General features: G+C 39.9%; 1 protein-coding gene across 8 annotated transcripts in view; it reads left to right on the top strand.

Moving 5' to 3' along the window:
• The window catches only part of CRIM1 (cysteine rich transmembrane BMP regulator 1), a 196,022-nt gene that overhangs the window by 83,487 nt on the left and 97,773 nt on the right, over positions 1–14,762 (top strand). For 5 of the 8 annotated variants that reach the window (XM_035272823.3, XM_078349502.1, XM_035272824.3 and 2 more), the window contains one exon: positions 9,295–9,415. In XM_035272823.3, coding sequence (XP_035128714.2) covers positions 9,295–9,415 — 121 coding nt within the window. Of the gene's footprint in view, positions 1–7,941; positions 8,185–9,294; positions 9,416–14,762 lie in introns of all 8 variants that reach the window. The other 3 variants (XM_002757863.7, XM_008980882.5, XM_008980883.5) reach the window with 1 other exon arrangement.

The following is a 14,762-nucleotide window of genomic DNA, read 5'->3' as shown; positions in this document are numbered from 1 at the left end:
GTGGTTCTCAGGCCCAATTGCACAATAGAGTCACCCTGGGAGCTATTTAAACAAGTACTAATGCCCAGGCTCTTCCCCCAGAAATTCTGATTTAATTGGTTTGAGGTGGGATCCAGACAGTGGTATTTTTGTGAGTGATTTTAATGCACAGCCAGGGTTGAGAACCACTGAGTTAAAGTATTACATGTTACAGTCTTACAGATCATTTTTTCCCTTTTATTTGGCTAAGTTATACGCCACTGTGATGCAAACTAGCTTTATTAGGTAGTCGAAAACAATTTAATATGGCATTTTTGACAGACTACCAAGAAAAGACTCTACAAAGATTCCATCGCTGTTAAATCCTAAATTCAGAGTCTAAGAAAGTGCTGGGAAAGTACAGTGGGTGTTTCTGAACGAGCTTGAAATATAAAATATTTCTGGGACTGTATCAACAAGTCTAATTTTTTCCCCTTGGGGTTATGATTGTGTGGAACAAGTCTTCACAGCAAAGCTTGCCAAAAAAGGTTATGATAAAATCATGGAATGTGAATGAAAAGAATTCACAGTGTAACTTTAAAGGAGTCAGTCTCTAAATTTAAAAACTTAGGGATGACATATGTATTACATTTGTAATAGAATTTTTTTTTTTTTTTTTTGAGACAGAGTTTCGCTCTTGTTACCCAGGCTGGAGTGCAATGGCGCGATCTCGGCTCACCGCAACCTCCGCCTCCTGGGTTCAGGCAATTCTCCTGCCTCAGCCTCCTGAGTAGCTGGGATTACAGGCACATGCCACCATGCCCAGCTAATTTTTTGTATCTTTAGTAGAGACGGGGTTTCACCATGTTTACCAAGATGGTCTCGATATCTTGACCACGTGATCCACCCACCTCGGCCTCCCAAAGTGCTGGGATTACAGGCTTGAGCCACCGCACCTGGCCATTGTAATAGAAGTTTTAAGAACAAAATAACGATGAATAAAGTTCCTCCTTTTATCACGTGATGTCTCTAAGGGCAAGGAACAAGTGAAACTAGGACAGCCAACAAGAAGGTAATGAGGATACACTAAAGACCCTGAACCTCTTCATCTTTGCAAATTAACCTAGTCCTCTATATTTGAGCAAAAATGTAGCTATTGACTTAAACATACAGATTCCGGCAACACTGAGTAGGAAAGTTGAAGCTCTGCCTGGTTTTGGCATTATGGGCTAGTGGGAAAATTACGGGCTTTGGCAGTTCTGCCACTTGCTTTGTGACCTTGGCCAAGTTTCTTATCTTCTCTGGGTTTCTCTCTTAAGCTGTCAAGCAGAGATGAAGATACAGTCTCTTCTTCACTGGGGAGTACAAAGGCACTGAGAATGAGTAGAAGCATGCCCCCACGCATAGGAAGTGCTCAATTAGCAGAGACTTCTTTCATTTCTTCAGCATGACTGTGAGAATTTAATTCTTAATAAGAATTATCCAGCAAAACAGTTTTCTTGTTGAGCCTTTATTGGTATTTTCTGCCTATTAATTGTATCAGTTTAGATTTCTTCTTAATAATTGTGAAGTCTGTTTTTTCACTTGAAGAGTAGGCTCTTTCTTCTTGCTTTAGAGCCATCATTTTTGCCATTCCGTGTGTCTGGAACACTCTTGCTCTGTTTTTTGCGTGCTTTCTCCCTTCTTTCATGCAAGTCTCTGTTCCAATGCCATGTCAGAGAAACCTTCCTTCACTCACCTGGCTGACGCATGGCACCCATATCACTGAATGTGCTGCAGAGCCTTTACCACCACCTGGCACTGTGCCAGGTGTGTGTAGCTCTTTATTGTCTATCTGCTCCAGAATTTTAATTCTCAAGGTTGGTCTCCCTGTGCTACAATGTGACCAAGGGCCCCTCTGATACTCTAGACTGGTACCACAGTTACTAGAGGACTTTAGATTATAAGAGATATCAGAGGGAGGTGTGGGAAAAATCAGTGACCCCAGACTCTTCTCTTGACTTTGTGTTGTACCTACCAAGTTTCAGGCTATCAAATGTAATCCAAATTTGGGGTCCTTTGAATTCCCTGAAGTAGCTTGAACTCCCAAGGATTGTTTAGGATGGTTGTGTATTTCGTGTGTGTGTGTGTGTGTGTGTTTGACAGAGAGAGAGAGAAGGTTTTGAAATAGAAGGAACTATTCAGTGTCAGATGTATGGGACTCTACAAAATTTAAATAGAAGATAATCTGCCAATATAATTTTTATCTTCTTTCTTTTCTTACCATCAGTAGTCTTTCATTTGCCTTTGTGTTTCATTTAAATTTGCGTTTAAGCAGAAACACTTGCATGCATTTTCTACTTGTAGGTCGTGATTGTGTTAGGTTGGTGCAAAAGTAATCATGGCTTTTGTCATTACTTTCAATGGCAAAAACTGTGATTGCTTTTGCACCAACCTATACTTCGTTGACATTGGGACCTGGAGAGGACCTAGAAATGACCAAGATCTAGTCATACACATTAAAGTGACTAGGATTGATAGAAACTTCCCAGGGTTATTGTAAAATCACTTTATATTGGGTAAGCCTGTCAATATTTTAATGCTAACTTCTTAAAGATTGTTAAGATGATGAAATCAGGTTATTTTTCCATAATTATTTCTGTTGCAAGTGAGATTGTCACCTTAGTCTTTCTATATCTGGAGAAGGCTTTTTTTTTTAATGTCTGTTTCAGTGTTGTCAGTGCAATCAGACATAAAAGCTTGTTAATTAGTTCTAAGTATTATATATAGATCTGTTGCATGCCATAGGGAAGAGTCGAGAGAGACTTCTTTTCAAATAGATAAAATTAAAAATTCAAAAGTAACGTCAGAAAAATCTTCTAATTAATGGAGTGTCTATAGTTTTATCCTTATTTTCTCTGTGAAAGAAACATGGAATAGAGACAGAGAAGAATAAATAAAATCTAATGAGAGAATTTATAGAAAAAGAAAGGTAGCAGAAAAACAATTCCTGGTGTTATGGTAATTTTATTACATTTAAGTGACAGGCTGGTGACTGGTTCAGGGCAAAGGAAGATGCAGGGTGAGTAGGGATTCTAGGTAATTTATTGAAGGGTGATTAGAGGGTTGAAAGAAGAGAAAAATAAAGCTAGGCATGTTCATTACAAAATAAGAAAGATGGAGACTTTGGAAATCTAAAGTATTTGAAAGCATAACTTTATAATTTGCAGGCTTGAGTCTTATGCCTGCTAGTCACGAAGTTAACAACATAGCCTTGAAAAATTAAAGTAGTTGCTAGAAGTTTGAAGAGAAGTTACTGGCTCTTAGAAGATTTTACAGAGATCCCTACTGGAAACCAGATAAAAAATGTATAGGTAATCGGAATGTCATAATTAAGTTTGACTTAATAGATATGCAAGATTATATGCAATAAACAGAGGATATATATGATTTTCAAATGTCTGTTTTTAAATTGGTTATGAGGCCACACATACACACGTGCTAAAACCAAAAACATACAAAAATCAAGAAGTTATCAAAAGTAGATAATTGTACAGCCTACATTCTCTAGCAACCAGGCAGTAAAACTATAAATTAAAATAAAAAAGAAAGCTATCCCAAATCTACCTATGCGGAAATTGAGTAGCACTCTTCTAAAAAGTCTTTAAAGAGGAAGCAAAAGCTAGAATATAAATTACTTAGCAACAAGTCACATGGAAAGCAACACATATCAAAATTCAGAATATAACCAAAGCAATATTTGATTGAAGTATTCAAAGTGTAATTAAAATTGTTTGTATAATAAGTCTAAGAAATGTATTTGTTTTAAGACACCAAAATAGAAATGAACCAAGCATTAATCTTAAAACCCTAGAGGAAAACTAACAAAATCATCTGAAAGACAAGAGATTCAAAAACGTAAAAGAACTGACATAAAGTACAAAAAGAAAGCTTGGTCAATAAAGTCTGAAATGAACTTGAAAATCTAGATGAATTATATACTTTTTACTAAAATATAAGTTAGCAATGATTATTCTAAAATAGGTAGGATACCTTAATAATAACCAAAGAAGAAATCTGTCCTTTCCCCCTTCAAAAAACATACTGAGTTCAGATAGTTTCACAGGTGAGTTGTATGAAAACATCAAAGAGGCCGGGCACGATGGCTCAAGCCTGTAATCCCAGCACTTTGGGAGGCCGAGGCTGGTGGATCAGGAGGTCATGAGATCGAGACCATCCTGGTCAAAATGGTGAAACCCCGTCTCTACTAAAGATACAAAAAATTAGCTGGGCATGGTGGTGCGTGCCTGTAATCCCAGCTACTCGGGAGGCTGAGGCAGGAGAATTGCCTGAACCCAGGAGGTGGAGGTTGCGGTGAGCCGAGATCGCGCCATTGCACTCCAGCCTGGGTAACAAGAGCGAAACTCCGTCTAAAAAAAAAAAAAAAAAAAAATCAAAGAATAGGTAATTCCTGTGTTGTTTGAATGGTTTTAAAGCAGAGAAAGATAGAATGCTAAACAGCTCATTGAAAGAGTTAGTGTAACTCTGAAACTAAAATTGGATAAGGCCAACATAAAAGAGAGAACCAAAGATGAGTATTACTCAAGTTTGTAAATTTAAAAATCTTAAAATGTTAGGAAGTCAAATCTAAAAGGATCTTTAAAAACATAGTTTATTCTTAGAACACAAGGATGATTTAAAATACAACTGATTATATTAATAAATTAAAGAGAAAGCCAGTATGGTAATCTTAAGAAAAATTGAAAAGCATTTAACAAGATTTAACCTGCATTTTTAACATTCCTAGATCCCTTCAAGCTCTCAAACTCTGGTCAACTTACATTTAAGACTGTCTTTGGTGGCCTGCCCTATCCCACTTGTATTACAAAGACAGCTCTTAAGAAATAAATCCATCTCTTCAGGCTTGTACAGCAAAACGCAGTCAAGAGGTGACGATGTCGGGACTCTCAAAAAGAACTTAAAGGTTGGGATAACCAGCAAGATCTAATCATATGTTTGAAAATCTTGATTATCATGTAGTAAATATTTTGTAAAATAAGAATGTAATAGAATATGATAAGAATATGTTAATGGAGCAAATTAACAAGAGGAGCGATTAAGTGTTATTTGCAATAGAAGTCACAAAGCTTTTCTTAATTATAAAACAATGTATTTGCCAGATGAGCAGTCTACCAAATACACTTTACAAACTCTAAGTTAATCCTCATACAGTCAGGATTCACCTTCTCCTCCTCAGCTCTTTGATTTATTCTCCTCCACACTGATGGGAATCTGAGAGTGGAATTTCTCATTAGTCAATCATGTTTTCTTCTCAGGCAGTTCCTTGGAGTTATATTATGAAAGTGGGCTAGATGGATTCTCTGAGACTCCTGTTTGACCCCAGCACATGTGGCATATAGGCTGTAGCTCCCATGAGTCATGCAATGAGATAAGACTGGGTAAGAAGGAGCAGGGATTCAGCTAACCTGGCAGCTTTAACAAAAACCACATTCCTGATAGGGAAGAAGCTATGTCTAGAGAAATCATCTGACTTCTCAGGATCACAGTAGTGATTCCTGAGACTGGAGGCATTTTATTACGGAGAGCATAGCTGGAACCAGTTGGACCAACTTTCACATCACCATATCACTGTTTACTAGCTGTGTGACCTTAGGCAAATAAATCTGAATCAGTTTCATCGTCCGTAAAATGGAGCAAATAATAACTCACCTTCTGGGGTGATTGTGACATTAGCACATGTCGTGTGTGTTAACGAAGTCTGCTCTTAGGACAGAGACTGTTTTATTTTCCATTGTGCTGTAAGCGGCTTTTTAGAATTGGCATGTGGGTGGTAGCCACAAAGGAGGGTAGAGGCCTGCAGTTGAATGTTTCGCCTGAGTGAGGCACAGGTGCAGTGAAGTGGCATTCTATCCAACAGGAAAATTAAGTGTAGTCATAAGGTAGGTGGCAAAAGGCAAGCAACATTAAGAGTCTACTTATCTCCATCTCCAGCCCACCCTGAATGCAGCTGTGGTAAATAGTGCTAGTGTCTGTCTTCCTCCATATTCTTTCTTTCCAGGTGCCTTTCCAATCTCCTTCCACATCTGCTTCCTCCCCAGATACTGTGTGCCTTCCTGTTGTTGCCCAGGTTCCCATTCTAAGAAGGGACCTGTTTTTCTGAATTACTCTCTTCCTCCTCCTATACAATCAAAGCTCTAATTTGTCTCATAGTGAACGCCACAGTCTTTAAAATGGCACAATGGGTTCTAAATGACCAGGTACCTCTGCTGCTCATACACCCTCATTTCCTGTTTCTCCTTTCACTTGCTCCTGCCTCAGCCACAGTGACCTTCTTACTCTTCCTGGGACACACAAGCCTGCGTCAGCAGTTCCTTCTGTTGGGATGCTCTTTTCCCAAGTGTCTCCATAGCTCGCCTCCTCACTCCTTCAAGTTTTTGTTCAACCATCAGCTTCTCAGTCATGCCCATTCTCATCACATTGTAGCTGCTCCCCAGTTCTTCCAAGCACTCCAATTCCCTCTTATTCTGTTCTTGTTTTCCCTTCATAGCACATATCACCCTTCACTTCTTTATAATTTACTTCTTTATAATGTTTGTTACTTATTTTCTGTCACCCTCCACTACCATGTCAACTAATGAGGTCAGGGACCTATGTCTTTCCTCTTTACTGACATATCCCAAGCTGCCCGAGCAGCAAGTGCTCAGCCAATGTTTCAGTGAATTTACTGGAACTATAAGTATGAAGGGTCTCCTATATTATGTCTTAGGTAGACAAGAAATAGATAAGAAAGAAGGAAGATGCCCCAATCAAGGTAGAAAATGACTAGAGGAATAGGCGTGGTTTTAGAAGGAGATCCACTGCTATGATATCAAGATCTGAGTGGACTGGAATGAGGAGACCTGGATTCTTGCTTTAAGTTTACCACCAAGTGACCTTGGCCAAGTCACTTGAGCTCTTGGGCTTCAGGTTCTTCATCTACAAAATGAGGAAACTAAACTAGTTACCTCTTGGGTCTTACCCTACTAAGCAATTCTGTGTTTGGGTTTTACTTTAGGAAAGACAACTAGCACTAAGAAACATTGCCCAGTACTAACTGGCATCAGTTTCCCTAACGTTTCCTGAACTCCCCATCTCCCACCAAAGGTCCTGGGCTGTGATGATGTCTTTTAGTTTATTCTTGCCTTTTTCTCAAGGGCCTTATGTTCATTTAGGTCTCTTAAAACCCAACCCAAGAAGGGAAACTGTGGACTAGGATTCCAGAAGCCAGGGCTTTGCTCCCCCATCATAAAATTGGAGTAAACCCCGTCTTGTTTTATTTTTCTCATCTCTAAAATTGAGATACAGCAATAGGTGGGCAGCTAATACTAGAGAGAGGGGAATAAGGTGCACTTGATGGAGCTCTGCTAAAGATAGAAACACATCAGGTGCCATTTCAGGAAATTACATGAGAATTTTTATCCATCTTGCTAAGCTGCCACATTATAAAGTCACACACTCTTGATAGAATACCATCAAAACTCAGGTAGAATTCCTCCATGTTGATTGTCATACACATTGTCTCCAGTTTCTGAAGTAGCCATGATTTGTTTAAGGTACACTGTTTTCAAAGAACAGCCTTTAGAAGTCTTGAATTCAGAGATCTTTCAGTTAGTCAAAGAATTGGTCCAGTTTTCAGATTCTCCATGCCATGCGTGCATCTCCCTTCGACTTTCTTCATGTTGGTCATTGCTCTAGATGTTGATTGTTTAACACAAGTGGGTAGGAAGATGGAGAAGAAGGGAACTTCAGACTCACATTTTTGGTGTCATGGGCAGATCTTGGGTGAGGTTTTCATTGTTCGTCTAAGTTTGCAGGTTTACACTGAATTTCCTTCCCTACCCTCCTCTTTGGCTGCTTAAATAGATCATCAGGACTGTCTGTGCTTCTGATGAAAGTGCCCCACACTGCCCTGGGCATAAGCTAAATTCTTTTTCTCCCATTTAGAAGAGAAGCCAGATTGCTCCAAGGCCCGCTGTGAAGTCCAGTTCTCTCCACGTTGTCCTGAAGATTCTGTTCTGATCGAGGGTTATGCTCCTCCCGGGGAGTGCTGTCCCTTACCCAGCCGCTGCGTGTGCAACCCCGCAGGCTGTCTGCGCAAAGTCTGCCAGCCGGGAAACCTGAACATACTAGTGTCAAAAGCCTCAGGGAAGCCGGGAGAGTGCTGTGACCTCTATGAGTGCAAACCAGGTATGCACGAGCTCTGTCTCAGCAGCCTTGTTCCTTTGCATCAGAGGGTAGCAGATCCCTCCTCAGCCACCCCTGGCCTCTCCTTTCACACAAAGATGGGCCTTCTCACCGGTGTACTGCGAATCTGCCACTTTGGGCTAATGGCAGCTTGACTCCTGGCCTTCTAGTCAGAGAACCAGAGTGATCATCCTCCACTGGTACATAAGCGCCTTCAGAGAGCAAGCATGTGTTTTCCTCGTTTCTTCTTTTTTTCCTTCAAAGTATGCTTGACTGGGAAGGTAGGGTTAAAATTTATGGTACTAGAGCAATCTGCTTCATTTCCCCAGAGAAGGTCAGAGACCTTATTTGCAGCTGTATCTGCCACTTTGAATTATTACATTTAAAAACAATCAACACACATAAAACAAAGTTATTTTTAGATGAATACATGCATCAAAACGCCAGAAGTTTTATAATGTAACACTCAGCCCCAATCTTTCTCTTTGCCAATTCCCCCCCATCTGCCCTCTTTGCTTTATAGCATGTGCCAAGTCATCTTTGACTGTTTACTCACCCTCTTTGCCAACATTTGATGTACTGTTGTGTCCCAGCTGTTTCTTGCTTTCTATTATTTCTAACATCCTTGCTCTTGTGGCAGCATTTCCGATGTGGTCTGTGAACACTTCTGAGTTACAGTGATTTCCTCTTTGCAAGTTTCTAATCATTGGCCAGTTGTTTTTTTTTGCTTGGGTTTTTCTTTTACTTTTTTTTTTTAAACTGCTAGATAAATGCTCCAAGCAAAGTGATTCTTTGTCCATCTCTTGAACTATTCTATCACTCAGAAATGCCTCTGGCTAACTGTCACCATTCATGTAACTACTGCTGGTTTAATTCTTTCTCTGTCTTGATTGTTACTCTTTTATTATCTCATCCCCAGCTCTTTCCTGACACAGAAAATTTGAGGCATATTGTAGTTCTGTAGTATTAACCGAGTAATATGCTGACACTGGGACTGGGCTTCTGGAAGCAAGGAGACTTTGGAAATGTGTCAAGAGCTAGTATTTCATTTAGGGACTCCCAAAGCAAGTAAATATAACAATAAACGCTGCCTCTCTGTTTGCCCCCTTTCAGTTTTCGGTGTGGACTGCAGGACTGTGGAATGCCCTCCTGTTCAGCAGACCGCGTGTCCCCTGGATAGCTACGAAACTCAAGTCAGACTCACCGCGGATGGTTGCTGTACTCTGCCGACAAGGTTAGTTTGTCATTAGTTTGTTGCATTTTCTCCTCGTTTGTTAGCATCGTCTAAGGTACATTTTGCGCGTGCAGTTTGTTTTCCCATGAGAAACCTAGTCCTTTCCTGTTTCTCTGGAAGAAATCACTGAACTATTTGTGTTACTTGGTATTTACATATATCTTTCCTCAGATCAAAACCAGGTGTCATCAGGTTAAGGTGTTAACCCTTACAGATTCTTTTTACAAGGATGCCTGTACACTTATGAGGGCTGGGAACTATACAAGCAAATATGCCCCTCTGTATATAGATAGGGAGGGAGGCAGTGAGGCGTCTATCAAGAGTAGGCACATCATTTGATCCTCTGCACTGAATCTTGTAGGTGCTTAAACAACATGTTCATTGTGTTGAAACATTGCATGCTTCATAGAACCACACCACAGGACCCTTGATGTTTGGAATTACACATCTACCCAGACCCATTTCTTGCTGAGGCCAAGAAGTCTTAATTCTTACAGTGCTTTTTGGAGTAACAAATACATCTCTCTTTGGTTTGACTGGGGGTAAGAGCCACTGTCATTTTAATCCTAGTAGCAGGGCATGTACTTAGCTCCCTAGAACTAGTTTTTCTCTGGAACATGAGGATTTCTGGGTCCTGTCCTTTATAGTCTCTGAAGTACCACCGTAGAGCTGTCCCTTTGTACTTGGTTTTGAGGGAGACTGTGCTTGGATGTGTAGGGTTTACGGTCTGTTTTCCCCCCACTACTCACCCCTCTTCTCTGCCATGACCTCCCTTCCATCTTTTGCAGGACACCAAACCATCTTTGTGACTAAGTCATCATTCTACATTTAATAGGATAAGTTAAAACTATGCCTTATTTAACTCCATTTCCAACCTCTTCCTCAGTCCCAGTGCCAGGCATTTGGTCTCTAGGTTTGTTGCATGAGTACCTGTGATTATACAAATGGTTTGGTAAGATAGGAGTATATGTGGTCCATAAGTAAGGTAAGTATCAGTTATTTGTCCATAAGTGAAGAGACATCCAGAGTTTGTTATGATAATTACTTTTTCTTTCATCTTGTAAAATAAGTTAGATCCTTGGCATCTCCTAGCCTTTGTTCTGTCAAACCTAGGATTCTCTAACATATGTCCTTTATACTGTATCTTAAATCAGATGCAAAGGTTTTTGTGAAGGTAACATGCATTGGTGTAGCAACCTTCCTATGACATTAGAATGTGATAATTTATGTGCAGATGCTTAGGAAGGAGTGAAATATTTTGCAAACATAAGGTATTACTAATCAGTAAAGGAGATAAATGGAGCATCGCTACCAGTAACAGATGTCCCTTCAGGGTCTTCCTGAAAAGGAAGATGGTACATTAAATTGGAGAACCTAATTAATCAAAACTAAGCCAGTTGTTAACAAGGAAGTCCTTTAGTGAAGAAAATGGACAATCCTCAGTTCACTATTATAAGTGTCATATAGCGCAATCTGCATATAGGAGGCACGGTCGGCTGTTTTTTCAGTCACTCTAGGGAGTTGAAATGGGTAGAAGTTCCAGGAAGGCATATTTAGTCTTATTTTAAGAAGAAACTTTCCCACAACTAGTGATGTTCAGTAGTGAATTGGCTGCTTCCTGAGGCAGACGGAGGAGCTCCCTGGAGCTGGACAGATTTCTTTCCGTCTGGATGGCCACCTGCCTGGAATGCTTAGAAGAATTATATTAGGTTGGAAAGGAGGTTGAACTCGATGCCTTCCATTTTATCCTCAAGCTTCTGTGAGTCTAGTAAATAAAACTTGAAGATGATTATTAGTGTATTGATATAATTTTGACTTCAGCATTCAAAAATGAAGAATGGTCAGAGTTAAATTTGCCTCTGATCAAGACACTGAAAACAGAGAAGGAAGTCATTCAACATCTCACTGTAAATTATTTGCAGAGATGGGATCGGTTCTCACAGGTCTTTAGTTTCCTGTATGTCAGATTATCAGTGACCCATACTCATCCCCTGCTCATTTGTTCCCTTTTGAACAGGCCCTCCTCCCCCAGCTCTCTCACCCCTGTGCCTTTGCAGTTGCCATTATCTCTTCCCAGACCCCCTTGCCCTTCTGCATACACTAGGCAGCTTCTGCCTCTCTTTCAAGACTGCTTTTCCTTCTCTGAAGTGTTGTCAGTCTTTGGCCCCTGAAGATGACTGAGGTGTCCCTCTCTGCTCCCTTATCATCCATCCCCCATGTATCTTTTTATCATAGCATTTTTCATAATACATGGAACACACTGATTTTTTTTTTTTTGTCTATCCCTTCTATTCTGTGTGATTCTCAAGGAAAAGGAGTGTTTTGTAGCCTCTTGTACCTAAATGTATGTCAACCCACATCTACTGGTGAGTGAATGAATGAATGCAGAAAGGCTCACTCTTAGCCAAGATGATATATATATTGAAGAAAAGAAAAAGAGTGAATAGTTTTAGTTTCTTGTTATCTTCCTGCCATTGCGTGGTAATCCTATTCCTTGTCTCATTTTCAGACCCTTGTATTTTTCCCCCAGTCCCTGTCTTTATGGTGCAGTACTCCTTGATCCTGTAGAAACCTCCATTCCAAGCACGGCACTCATCTCTCAGCATGGGATGCCTTTATCTTTCCATTCCATCTCTTTTCATATTGCTCATCCAGCAAGACTAAATTCTTCTGTATCCGCGAGGTCTTCATGCTTCAACCAACACATGTCCCACTGCCTAGGAACTTCCCACATACCTTTTCCTATGCTGTCAATTAATTATTGATTTTCATGCATTGTTATTGAATTGTTGCATGCGTGAAGTCTTGTCTCATCAGCTATGCAATGTTCCTAAAGGTCAGGAATTGTGTCATCTTTTCTTTTCCTCTGTGTATGCATTTGTGCTGAATGAGTCGGTAAATGCAGACTATACTCAAGCTGTGGCTTAACCCCATTCAGCCTAGTTTAACATTAAGTGGATTCCTTATTAAGGAGGGTGATGGGGTGAAGGTCATACATTGATGAGAATAACAACCCAAATAATAATGTGAAAATGGGAAAAAACCTAGTATGTAATAATAGTGGTAGTATTTTAAGAGAAAAACTATATAGCTTTATTCTTATCTCTGAGCCGTGTCAAATGTCCACTTTTTTTTTTTTTTTTTTTTTGAGATGGATACTCACTCTGTCGCTCAGGCTAGAGTGCAATGGTGTGATCTCACCTCACTGCAACCTCTGTCTCCTGGTTTCCAGCAATTCTCATGCCTCCCAAGTAGCTGGGATTACAGGTGTCTGCCACTACACCCAGCTAATTTTTGTATTTTTAGTAGAGACAGGGTTTCACCGTATATTGTCAGGCAGGTGGTCTCAATCTCCTGACCTCAGATGATCCACCCACCTCGGCCTCCCAGAGTGCTGGGATTACAGGCATGAGCCGGCGTGCCTGTCCCAAATGTCCTCTAAGAGCATGATTTTTAGGCATAAAGAAGAACATTATAGAATATATAAGATCCTATTATGATTATTTGACTTTGATCAGTGTATTTATAAGAGCATTGTTAAGAAGTTAGAGCCATTTGAGAGAGGAGCTGATTATGTGGAGAAATCAGGGGAGAAAACCCTTTACATTTAGAACATAAGATAAAATATCTGAAACTTTAGCTGTAAAGAATTACCTTCAGTGAAAGTAACAACTCCCTTTTTATAAGAATTTATTGTACTTTCATGGGCTAGAAAATGCATTTGTGGACTTTTCTCCCCTCTCTTAAGGAATACATTCCTCCCTCCTTCATTCCCATTCAAATGGAATTGCTGTTCCCTATGAGACTCTTTCACCCATTCGGGCCCCTTAACTGCCCCATTTCTATGTGAGCTTGATTTAGTTTTCTCTTGAATTGTATGTTTTCAGTTGATTCATTCATTCAGTTATTCCTTCATTCATCAAACATGAATTGAATTCTTACAAGTGACAGACACTACTCTCTAGATGTTCTTACCATGCATGTATATCACTTTCCACTTCTCTCCCTGACCAATGAATACTGGTTGTCCCTTCTACCTCTGGCCTTTGCGAGTATAGACTATTCCTTATTTCCTTGCTGCCTTTCTGTCTTGTTTAATGGACCGTCTTTCATTTTCAGCTCTTTTGTGTCTTTTCTCTTGAACTTCATCCTGTTTAAACATTATTCATTTATGTGATATAATTAACTTTAACCATTATTTAATTCTGCCTTCCCTCAACTTGGCTTAGATTTCCAGGCATCCCGCCATTTCTTTTTATCCTTTTTTCCAATGTTGGCATGAAGACGTGATATGAGCTATATGGCAGCACGTTCTACCTTTCAGAAGAGGGTGGAGAGGGATAAGAATTAAGTGACTCTGGGCTTTATACTGGGCCTAAACACTACACAATGAAAAAGGGAAAATGGACTATCTGTAGGGTTTAGGACACCTCGTGGTCCTTGGGAGTCCCTTTGTGAGTGTCTGCATGTATGTGCATATAGAGATGCTGCTGCGTGTAAGAGAACTTACAGCAGGAGCTTACAAGACAGATACGTTAATGCAAATTATTTCTTTGCAGATAAGAAAAAAACCAAGATAGTCTTTCAGTGACATATAGATAGCAATAGTGGTCACAGCTTAAATGTGTAATGTGTGTTGCTATTTCTAAAACATTTTCACCATTGTTCATATTTTATCATCACTTTAATTCTATGAGGAATTTAATAGGTATGAGAATGGAGACTGAGAGCATAAAAGACTTGCAGAAAATCACACATTTTCCTTGGTACAAGAGAAAGGCACGTTCAAGGCTTCAGCCCAGGTGTTTTTTTTTTTAATTGAAGACCTTGTGCTCTTTCCACTGGAGGAGCTTTTTTGATAACAATGTTTTGTTATTTTTAAAACCAAGAAATATATCGGGGAATATGAATTTATATCTCCTCAACACATTTCTATTAGCATAGTACATACGTATTTCAGTTATTCATTGCTGTGTAGACAATTACCCCAAAAGTAGTAGCTGAAAATGACAAAAGTTGATTCTTTGTCCTGATCCTGTGTGTTGACTGAGCAGTTCTTCTGGAGCCAACTGGCAGGTTGCCTGGGAGATGTCCCTCCCATGTTTGGAAACTCAGCTGGGATGGCTGGAAAGACCCCTCTCCCCACATGATGTCAGAAGCAGGAGAGGAAGTTGCAAAGCCTTTGGAGACCAAGAGTTAGAAGTTACACAACACTTCTGCCACATTCCATTGGTCAGAGGAAGTCCCAGGACAAGCCCTTATTCAAAGGGTGGGAGAGGTTTCACTTCTTGATGGGATAAGCTGCAAAGAATTTGTGGCCATTTTTAATCCACCCTAATTTACATTT

This window comes from Callithrix jacchus, chromosome 14 (genome assembly GCF_049354715.1).
Source record: "Callithrix jacchus isolate 240 chromosome 14, calJac240_pri, whole genome shotgun sequence".
In the NCBI taxonomy this organism is placed as follows: Eukaryota; Metazoa; Chordata; class Mammalia; order Primates; family Cebidae; genus Callithrix; species Callithrix jacchus.
This window is presented reverse-complemented; position numbering and strand designations above follow the sequence as displayed.